Below are 11,922 nucleotides of genomic sequence, written 5' to 3' on the forward strand. Positions count from 1 at the left end.
TGTACACCCCTCTGCCTACTCCTATCTACCCTTGGGAATCCATATAGGTTGGCTAGCCTTCCTTCTACCAAGAATGCTATTGACTATGTGTTTATGGTCACTGATCGATTTTCTAAGACGACCATTTTGGTTTCTTGCAAGAAGAGTATCACAACAAAAGCCATTTCCATTCTCTTCTTGGAGCATATTTCCATATGCTATAAAATTTGAATAGAAATACATATGTTTTGATGAATAAAGGATATGAGAGATTTTGAACATTCCTTGATTTAACTGTAGTCGTCGTTATTCCATCATTGAGCCTTTTTTTGCTAATTCATCAGCCAAAGAATTCAAATGTCTATAAACATGGAAAAATTCAACATTCTCGAGCTGAGAGACAAGGAGAAAAACCACTTGAAGAGTGGGAGGGAGGTCATAATCTAACTTATTTCTAGCCTGAACCACCTATGGAATTATAATTTTTGAATTGCTGAAGGCTAGTAGATTTATAACATTTATTTTCAAAGAAATTTCCATTCCTTTATATAGAGTAAGATACTCCATTTGGTTATTTGTGATATGGCCGAGACCCCAAGAAAATTGAACCACAATTATTTTTTTGGGGCTAAGAAGATCCCCTCTTGCTCCCACCTCCCCCCGAAGGTAATGCAGGAAAGGTAGAGGAGGAAAGCACAAAATATACACACAAAAATGCATAAGCTACTACTCAATTACTGTATTAAACACAAACTTGATTCTCTCATATTCATCCACTGAGATGAAACTTGTCTCTCTTCTTTATTGTTGCTTCTAATAACAATGACCCAACCATAGGTATATGAAGACCAAACTTACTAAATATGGAACCATGGAAACTCACACTAGACTTGACTTCTAATATTAGACTTGACTTTATTTTCTTAACTCTTCATGAATTGCATGCATATGGGAGTAATTACTATTTCTAACACTCCCCCTTAATTACAACCATATGGCTCAACCTTAACTTAATCGTTACTAAACATAACTTAAACATGTATGTTGATCTAAGTCTCAGCTAGGCTTACAATGACTCAATTTTTTTTTACAATGTTGGATTTTATTTCTTGTTCCTTCGAAATAATATGCCCTCGAGGATGTTTCATTCTCAACTGTGCTTTCTTGGTTTGAGATCCATAGTCCTTCATTGTTGTTATTTCAATTTAAGATTTTTGAGTCTATCTTCTACAACTTACTCGTCAAATATTTCTTCACACATGGGTTGCTGACACAACTCTTTATCTTCAACTTGTGAACCTTTCTTTTCTTCTTGCACTTTATATTCTTGATCTTTCTTTTGCCATGTTTCTTTATAGTTGAATTTGATCTCTTCTTGACTCCACTGTTAAAAGGTTGTTTCAATTATTTATTCTTTGTCTTCAAAAACTTCCATGTCCTTTCTTGCATATTTCTCTTCATCTTCTCTTTTAGTTACAATTGTAACTATATTGTTATCTTGTTAAACTGCACACTCAAAGTCAATGTTAGAAACATCTTCATTATGCTCTACAATGAGAGATTTTTCCTGTTCTTCTTTCTTCTTTTCCTTTTCCTTCTCTTCCTATGTCATTGCATCATAATCTTCATTTCCCATTTCTTTAACAACCTTTGTTGCTACAAACATGTCTTATTCCACTTGGCTTCTAGATACAAGTAGACTTCTCTCACCAAATAACAAAAAATCAATGAGATCAATCTATTGCATAATGTGCAAACATTCATCACTATTCAATTGTTCTTCATCAAAGTTAATATCAACAAAATTTTCTTTTGCTCTATGGAGGGATATCTGAGCATGCATGTGCTCATTAAGAATTTCAATTTCACTAAATTCATCAGTTGATAGAGAATTCATTCCTAGTCATATAATTGTCCATTCTGCTATGCCAGGCTCTTGGATCTTGTTTGAGTCATAGAGCGATTTCTTGAATTAGTAAACTTTGTCTTCGTCATGTTCAACTTCATAACCTAGAGGTTGATACACATAGATTTCCTCTTCCAGAAATTTATTTAAGAAAGTAGATTTGACATCTCTTTGATACCAATTTGAAGGAATGGCAGAGAAAAGCACAAAATATACACGAAAACACATGATATGCTTCTCAATTACTCTATTAAACAAAAAATTGATTCTCCCATATAAATCTATCGAGTTATAGCTCATCTATGATCTTTCTTCTTTCTTCTCATTACAATGACCCAACCACACTTATATAAACATGAAACTTATTAAATATGGAATCATGCAAACTTTATGTAAACTTGAATTTTCTCTTGCCAACTAATTCATGCAAACTCACACTTGACTTGATTTCTAATATTAAAATAGACTTATTTTTCTTAACTTAACATTTCATGCATTACATACATAGAAAAATAATAATACAAAATTTATCAAAATAAAATAAAATAAATACCAAACTATTCTTCAATGATCACTTAGGGATCCAAATAGTACATTCTCGATCAATAATCTAAAAGTGAAAATTGTGTTCACACATCCCCTCTTAAATAAAAAACATTGGTTAAAAAATGTGAATGATCACTGCACAAAATTTCTCTAACATGCCTCAATTTTATTAACATTTCCTGGACATAAGATAGCAAAGTCTTGAGCCTTGCAATAGGTATGTATTTACTCTTGATCACTGTCTTTTTCCTCCTTTCTTATCCATTTTGTGCCATGATATAATAACATATTGATAGGATTTTGATAAGGAATGAATGAAACTGCTCTTGATACGATTTGACCGACCAAACTAACTCTCATTACTTTTTATGTAGAAAAACAGCAGATGGAACAGCTGTTGTTCCAAAGTTGGAACAACAAAAGCTAATCAAGGGAAATGAGATACGTCATGTGCGGTCGAACCAAGGAATGAATCAAGAAGATCAGCGCAAAATGAAAGAATTGTCTGAAGATAGCATTTAGTTATGAATCCCTTGGGATCTCCTGATCCCAAGGGATCACATTTATCTTTTCCGTTTTGACTATAAAAGGGAAAAATGAAGAGGGGTCTCTCGTCTTTTACTTCAATTATAATTTTAATTTACAGTAGCATGATTCTGAAGAATAAGATTGTATCGTAATCGAAAGTGACTTTGATGATTAATACTTAACGTGCGTTGCTATTCATTCGGATATTGTGAAGTAGCTAAGGAGTATTTGCTGGTGGCTAGGGCCTGGTCTCTGGTGGATCTTACTACTGTTACTTGTTTTATGCTTTTTCTATTTCCTGCAAGTTTATTCTACTTTACAGCTTTGCGGTTGATTTATTTTCTTTAATTCGGATTTCTGGTATTCATTTCATTAATGCGAAATCCAGGTTGGTTTTATTTAATTCATATCATGGATTGAATTAGTTATCAGTTGAAGAATCATTTTTGGTTAGTTAAAGAATAGAGAATTATTGATTAAATGCTTTCCTTCTATCTAGTAGTTTAAAGCCAGCTGAATGAGCTCAGTTAATGCTACGGTGCTCTAGATTGATTATCATTCAAATTGGTTGATTAAGATTGAATTATGGTTTTGTTTGAGATTGAGTCATGATGCTCAGATGAATTATTTCCCTTAAAGTTACAAGCTTGAGATGTATGATTGCATCCTTTTACTCGTGTATTGAATTTAAGAACTTATTTTGATGCAATACTCTCTGGAATTATAACTTGCACATATTGTGTACACTCATGGAATAAAAATACTTACCCAGGTTGATAATTAATGTGAGGCAATTAGGAGTTTCAAAAGACACCTTTTAGCAGCCAACATTTTGGCGCCATTAATGGGGAAAGTGTTGCCATTTTATAAAGAGTGATGTATGTCTATTGAGAGAGAATTGGGTATTAAAAGCGGAAGGTAAGAACCTGCATAACGAACGAGTAAAATGTTCACTCCTTCACCCACTTTCCAGCAGAATTATGTAGGAATTTAAAGTAGAAATGAACGTTTGTATTTTTGTATGAATTACTGAGAAGAAAAGACCAGAAAAAAGATATAATTCCTCTCCCCAAACTTGAAAAATCTAAGGGACCGGTGACCCTTGGACGATCAACTTTTATTGACGAAATCATAAGAAAAGCTGAGACTCAGTCATTAGTAGGACCCCGAACTGTTGCTACCAGACATCCTATTGTTTCCCTTCAGGCCACATGATCACCATCTGTAGCTAACGTTGAGATTCACAATAAGACTGAAGGGTTTGAACATAGTTTTCAAGATATTGAAAATTCACAACCACGCCCTTCACAAGAAGGGAATTCTTGCAACCTCCGTGAAGGAGAAAGAGAAACAGGTAATCCTGAAATTAAAACATCAGAACCTAGATCTCTTGAAGTAGTGAATGAACATAGGACACCCAATGTTATGGATCGAGGTATCACTGTTAGAATCATTCCAACCTCTTCTGGACATCATAGGAACAACTCTCCAGCTCCAGAGATCCCTGAAGAATATGGGCATATTTTTCTAACAAATGGCAAATAATGAGCGACAACCCCAAACCTCTACATTACAATACCCTATTATGGACACAACTGTCAATGCCCCCATGAAAGCTATCCCATTACAGAATATTCCTACCTTTCATGGGTAACTTCAAAAGACTCTAATGAATTCCTTTTCGAATTCGATGTCCTCTGTAGGATTTATGATTACACCACCGACCCCGAGAAGCTAAAACTGTTCCCCTCTACTCCGAAGGGACCAGCCCTACATTGGTTTATGGGACATGGTGGAGGTACCATCCATGAATGGGAACAGATGAAAACATTCTTCCTTAAAAATTACGAAGATTATTGCCGAACTAGAGAACAAAAAATGAAATCTTTCAAATGGTAGCTAAGCCTAAAGAGACTTTGGAAGAATATGTGGAGCATTTCCAATATAATCTGCAAATATCTCCTCATGCAAATCTTCCTGAAAATGTTCTAAAAACCACAATGATTAAATGTATGAAAGACCAATGGGTAGAACAACTGAATATAATGGGTAAGGGCGATATTTATCAAGACAATTATGACAATATTTTAAACTTGTGCATCAGGTGCTGCAAGGGCAATACAAGGCTGAAACTAGCCAGATTTGATGCGATCACTAGAGATAGCAAAGCCTCAAGAGGAAGAATTACAAGAGTCGAAATCAACAATCTATTTGAAGATTTCAAGACTGATATCCTGGGGACCTTGATGACACAATTGGATATCATGCAAGCTAAAGGAAAGCAGGACGAATAAGAACAGAACCTGGCTATTTTATGTCCCCGTTGTAGAAAGAAACACAATCATAAATAGTGCCCACTAGATATGATATAAACATGTGCCATATGCACTAAGGAGCATGCCACGAAAAGTTTCCCATCGCTCCCAGGATTAAATCAAGGAAGCGGAAGAAGAAGTGGAACCAGTATATCTACTGAACTAGCGTCATCAATGGAAAGCACGTTAGATAGGTATGCCTACCGATCCATCTTAGTTCTTTCCTCCCTCGCAATATAATTCTCAACAATATTCTGGGGCGTCATGGTAGAACCAACCACCTTTTTCTACTTGGCCACCTCAAACATTTTCTATGCCACCATGGCCCAACCAGTCAAATCCAAACAATAATTGGCAAAATCCCTCTTACCCTCCACCATTCTGGCAGAAAAATCCCTATTCATCTCAATGGTCCCTTTCCACCTCACAAAACCAGAACTAGCAATCAAATTGGCAAAGATCCACGAACCAACCTATGGGGACAATTCCTCTGTGTCAACCAACTTTACCAAAACCTTACATGTTGTAGCAGAATCCTCAATCTAATATACGACCGCAACTCCTAGCTCAACCCAACCCAATGCAACCCAAATCCCAACAACAGATCAATCCAATCAGTACAAATCATTAAGGGTCTGGACCCTGAAGCTAAGTTGAGAGAGTGGAATGAACTCAAGTTGAGATTTGGATCCGTAATCGCTCTAGACGAGGATACAAATCTGCAACATAAAGAACCACACCCAAATAAGCCTTTAGATGTGAATTTTATCTATCCTATATCTGACAGTAAATGGGTTTCTCCATTAGTAGTGGTCCCGAAAAAGAATGGGAAATGGCGGATATGCGTTGACTACAGAGAACTCAATAAGGCAATGCAAAAAGACCATTTTCCCGTTCCATTCATCGATTAGGTCTTAGATACACTGGCAGGAATGAAATTATTCTCTTTCCTGGATGGCTTCAGTGGCTACAACCAAATTCAGATTGCTCCTAAAGGCTAGGATAAAAGTACTTTTACCTGCTCGTGGGGAACATTTGCTTACAGGGTATTACCTTTTGGATTGTGCAACACACCTGCTACATTCGAAGAGCCATACTGAGTATTTTTGCAGACTTGATAAATGAAGGATTAGAAGTGTACATGGATGATTTCACACCCTATGGAGATGACTTCGAACATGAATTACAGACATTGGAGAAAGTCCTAGAGTGGTGTATTGCTACTAGTCTATGCTTAAGCCATGAGAAGTGCCATATGATGATGACAGAGGGCCTAATCCTAGGTTATTCCATTTCAGCGACTGGAATTCAGGTAGATCTAGCAAAAATACGGGTAATCTTCTTATTAGCTACTCCTTGCACTCAAACAGAGGTACGTAGCTTTCTGGGATTTGCAGGATATTATCGTAGATTTATAAATATCTTCTCATAGATTGTTGCACCATTATATGCCTTAACAAGAAATATTGATTTTATTTGGATTGACAAATGTGACATTGCCGTTACATATTTGAAACGGCTACTATCAATGACACTAGTATTACGAGGCCCGAATTGGGATATACCATTCCAAATTTCATCAGACGCATCAGATTCAGCCATTGGAGCAGTTCTTGGCCTAGAAGAAGACAAGAAACCGTATAGTATATATTACATTAGCAAAAACTTAACACTTGCTGAGTTGAATTACATAGTATCAAAGAAAGAGTTTCTAGTTGTTATTTATGCTATTAATAAATTCAAACACTATATAACTGGATACCTTGTATTTATGTATACTGACCACTCTGCTATCAAATATTTAGTTAATAAACCCATTACGAATGGAAGAGTGACATGTTGGTTACTAATTTTGCAGGAATTTGACATAACTATAAAGGATCGATGAGGAAGGGAAAACCTTGTGGTAGATTTCCTCTCCCGAGTGCCAAGAATAGACGATGCAATGGTGGTAGAAGACCAGTTCCCAGATGAAAACTTGTTTGTTGTGGCCATAAAAACACTATGGTATGCAGGTGTGGTGAATTACTTAGCAGTGGGAAAACTACCCAAACATCTGACGCCCAGAGAAAGGAAATTAATAGTGCAACACAATACTTGGTTCTCCTGGATCAGAGGATATCTATTTCACACAGGGGCCATGTTATACAAAAAAATTACCTCCTCATCAACTCAGAGGTGAAGGATAGCTTGACTAAAGCAAATACCACAATTGCAAGCCTTGACTCCACACTAATGCTGGTTGCACATTGAAAACCTGCTTTATAAAGCATGTTACCAAGCCTAAGGGTGCGTTAGTGACCCTACTAACTCAAGTTGTTAGACTAGGGGCAGCGTTAGTGAAACTAAGGGAAGTTTAGTGGGTCAAACCAATGAATCTGCTCACAAATATTTAGATATTTGTCCCTAAATTTGCTCAAGAAAAGCAAGGAAATTCCCAAAAATCAAACTATTTGGGGAAATCCCAATCTGAAAAAGAAGGCAAATGGGAAAGAGATGGAAAACATGGCAGGTTCATTTATTTTGCCCTAATGAACTCTATGAGGAGCTTGGAAACCCTAACTCAATTGCTACATAAGCAGTGAGAGGGTCATTGTGAAAGGGGTCAGCGCATTTGAAAGGATAACTTACTAAGTTGTTGTGAATTGTCACATATTTGAAGAAGTGAGCTAGAAGAGAGAGAGAGAGAGAGAAGTGGAAGGGGCAAAGGAAGACTAATACAACAGATGGTTGTAATCACTCTTCCGTTATTAATACAGAACTGCAGTTGTGTTCCCTACTCCATGGCGTCGGTAACCTTGTTCATTAAGTTGTTCATTCGATACTTGTTTAGATGAGTAGTTTAGTTGTATGCAAATAGATGTTCATTGTGCATTCATATATTAGTTTTTAAGGTTGTATCCGGTGATTGTGTTTGCCTTTCCTTTGTGCAGGAATTGATTTGGAGCAAACTTTGAAGGAGTTCTTCTTGGTTGCATTGAGATCTCCAAACAAATCTAGAAGGAGACTTGAGGTAATCCTCTTTCCATACTTTGTTAATTGATATTGATAGATGAACATGTGTATAACTTGGTAGCTTCTGTAGATAATCTTACAGTCTGTCGAAGGTCCTGGGAAGGCCTTTGAGGGTAGTTTTCATTCTCCATACACCATGAATTTTACCCTATAGCAGAATTGGTGACTCCGCTGGGGACTATACATCTAGTTCCCGATTTACCCAGACTCTTATCTGTTCTCTCTTCCTTCCAAGAGCTACCTATTCTTCAGCAATCCTTTTTCTGATCAACCAAATATCTTGCTGCATCCTACTAGTATACATTCATCTCAGAAACTAATCTTGGAAACCCTCTTTTTGATAGATTTCCCACACTAATGCAAGTTACCAGGCTACACAGAGCTTTATAAAGCAATGTTCCTGTGTACAGGGAGTGTTAGTGGGCCTACTAACTCTTTGTAGCCACTGTTACAAAGCGTTAGTCTCCCTTTGTTTTGATTTTCAGTAGTATCTACGGACCAAAAGGGATGGAAAATCTTCTCATGGGCTGAAATAAGATCTTTAACTATATTATGTCAGCAAAATTGGTGTCCTAGAAATTTATTTTTAAGAAAAAGTTTTGGTTTTTCTCTCTTAAAAACAATTTTTTTTTGAAATTTATTTTTTCAATGCATTGTTTCTGCATGATTTATTGAGTCAAGAGTCTTACCATATTTCATACGTCAACACCCCTACCGAAGAAAATAATCAAGTACACATAAAATTTACATTAAAATCAATGAGTTACTCTTTTGAGAAAACCAACATTAGCTAGGCTAGGATCTTGGGATAAGCATGTGAGTAAACTACCCAAGGTCAAAAACCAAACTAGTGTTGTTAACGAGCAAAAAATTCCTTCTGCACTCATACTACAGGGACCACTCCAGTGAAAGTGGAGCGAAATACGAGACAACATTGGACTGTAATTGAAGGTAGCCTGCTTTATCTTACAAATCGTTTGGGAATTCCGTGTATTGGGGTCCCTTCGAGGATTTCAGAACTGAGTCAAGGACTCAGGTATCCTGCCCACACAGCGTGCTGTCTACGACTATGTCACCCCCGGTGGTGTATGTGATCTGAGGTATCTCTAGTGGCCAAACTTATAGGGACTTACACATGGTGACTGGGATGGGCTGTCCTGGTTCCTAACACGGACAGATCTACTTTTTCTTCAGTTTTTGGGAGGGTGCTCATTTTCACGAGAGTACTTGGTCCCTCAATCTAAGGTTTGGGCAAAGCAATAAAGTAACCGTAATCGTACATCTGGCCATCATTCTCTGTTATTCATTGAAATACTGGGTTTCATCTCTGGTGATCGGTGCTTATCGGATGAGGTAATTTCCCTCTGTTTGCTGATTGATCCATTTAGTGTATTTTTTATATTTATTTAAGTAATTGAGTGCTATCATTTGAAACTTTAAAGAATATCACGATAAAATTTATTTGATAAAAAATAACGATCACCATGGCTACATCTGGTCCTCGTCGTCACTCCAGAGTCTTTCTTCCGTTGATAATCTCAAGAACAACTACTCCAAAACTAAATACATCTACTTTCTCTGTGAAGTCGTATTCAGGCGCCATGTAACCACTGCACAATGAAATCCAGATATCTTAACCTTCTTAAAATTATATGATGATTCCTCACAGATGTGAATTGTAATGGGTTCATATCCTGTAATTTATTAATAAAGTTATAAAGTTGGGGACATCAAGATATTGAAATCAGAAGAGAATTCTTACAAAGTTCCAGCAATCTTGGTGCTAACGTGGCTCTGATCTTCTCCAAAGAGTTTGGCTAAACCAAAGTCTGCTATTTTGGATCTGTATTTATTGGCAAGTAAAATATTGCTTGCTTGAATATTTATGTGCATGATCCGAATCTCAGATTCCTCGTGAAGATAGGCCAGCCCACGTGCAGTTCCAACAGGCAAGCAAATGGCGTTTCGTTCTATCTGCGTTCATTGCATGACAGCAAACAAAAATTTTAGCAAGCTACATTGTCAAACTCGAACAGGTCAAGGATCTATGCAGCGACTAGGTAGTTAAAGAGAGAGAAACTACCGAATAGAATCTTGTTAAGACTGCTGTTCTGGAGGTATTCGTAAACTAGTAGCCTTTCTGAGCTTTTCACGGACCAACCAAGCAACTTCACTAGATTCCTGCGCTGAACACTACTGATAAGATTTGCTTCATTGAGAAATTCAGTGTCTCCTTGACTTGAAACTATATTCAACCGTTTAATTGCTACCTCTATTCCATCAGGTAGAACCCCCTACCCTACAGCAATTCAATAAACTTTAAAATTATTTCTATTCATTATGGAAGCTGCGGGTACCAAAAATCTAATTCGACAGAAAACAATAATACTAAGCGCTTACCTTAAAGACGGATCCAAAACCTCCCTGGCCAAGCATGTTTTCCTCATTAAAATTTGACGCAGCATGTCGTAGTTGATTATAAGTTCCGGGTTAGCAATATATGGGGATAAGTTAATTTCTCCTCCTCCACCTGCGAAAACATTTAGATTGAATCTAATTATTTTTTGTTAAAGAAATCGATGTAACAGTTCACATGATACATGTTTATGAAGCACACACGAATGACTTATCAAATTCAGGACCTCTGCCTCTAGAAATGCGATCCCCAGGTTTGCGATGACAATTCCACATCCAAAGGCCTGTGGCTGCAATTAATCCAAGCATAACGTCTACTACACTGAAAGAAATCCGATGCACCTTAAACATTTTGCCTCCTGCAAATTTTCACAGGTAGCTTTAGTAAAGTGGCTATGTTTTATTGCAGAATATGAACGAAACACCTATATCCCTTATCGTTGTAAACTACATGTGACAGAAGATACCGGATACCGGATACCGGATAACTTTCACCGGGCGGTGGCGCGGGCCGCAATGGGATGAAGGAAGCATTGAAAAACCTAAAGACCTCTTAATGCAAAACGCAGTTCATACTTAAGTAGCTTGCTCTAATGACTCCAGATTCGCATCCCGCACTGGATATGGTCGACCGACGGGTACCGAATATAATCAATCGACCGGTATGGATCGACAGTTCGTTTGGGACAAATCCCAACAGTGGGCTATGCTGTAGATTTCTGGCAGACCCGGATAACTGGTTTCGAATTTGTCTGTAACCCAATGTGTGTGACTCTGCACAGTTTTGTCGATAAGTTTTCAGAGTACCTCCTCGGTAGTATTTCCGAATTGTTCTGGCATAGCGCTTACGATAGGCCTACAGTAGGGCTACAGGTTTTAACACACTTGCTACTCTCATTATAATCGTTGTGAAAATTATGATTGTCGTAACGTAAGATGCAACCGTCTATAGAAATGAATCCAGAAGTGCTTTGGCATTTCTGAAGAATGCCTTTTTTAGCTGCAAATGCCTGCGATTTGCAATCGGAGGGATTGAAATATGGCCTGCACTGGAAAAACCCGTAAACAGTACTATACTTGTTTTATCGTTAGCATGAGTACTGAATCCACTGGTCGAAGTGTTCCCCATCAATGATTCCAAAACCAGGTTCAGATTACGATGGAAATCGTCACCATGTATATATTTTGGAGTGATTTCAGCTCCTAAGAGATGCAGAG

General features: G+C 37.3%; 1 protein-coding gene across 1 annotated transcript in view; it reads right to left on the reverse strand.

Moving 5' to 3' along the window:
• The window catches only part of LOC149256349 (cysteine-rich receptor-like protein kinase 44), a 34,102-nt gene extending 22,558 nt beyond the window's left edge, over positions 1 to 11,544 (reverse strand). Inside the window, exons 1-4 of the mRNA XM_089455331.1 lie at positions 11,512 to 11,544; positions 10,932 to 10,994; positions 10,690 to 10,779; positions 10,370 to 10,583 (exon numbers count right to left, since the gene is read on the reverse strand). Coding sequence (XP_089311457.1) covers positions 10,370 to 10,583; positions 10,690 to 10,779; positions 10,932 to 10,994; positions 11,512 to 11,544 — 400 coding nt within the window. The remainder of the gene's footprint in view (positions 1 to 10,369; positions 10,584 to 10,689; positions 10,780 to 10,931; positions 10,995 to 11,511) is intronic.
• Positions 11,545 to 11,922: the final 378 nt, after the last annotated feature.

The sequence above is a fragment of the Pinus tabuliformis genome, chromosome 7, assembly GCF_031772625.1.
Source record: "Pinus tabuliformis cultivar Carrire ecotype Pingquan chromosome 7, CPIR1, whole genome shotgun sequence".
In the NCBI taxonomy this organism is placed as follows: Eukaryota; Viridiplantae; Streptophyta; class Pinopsida; order Pinales; family Pinaceae; genus Pinus; species Pinus tabuliformis.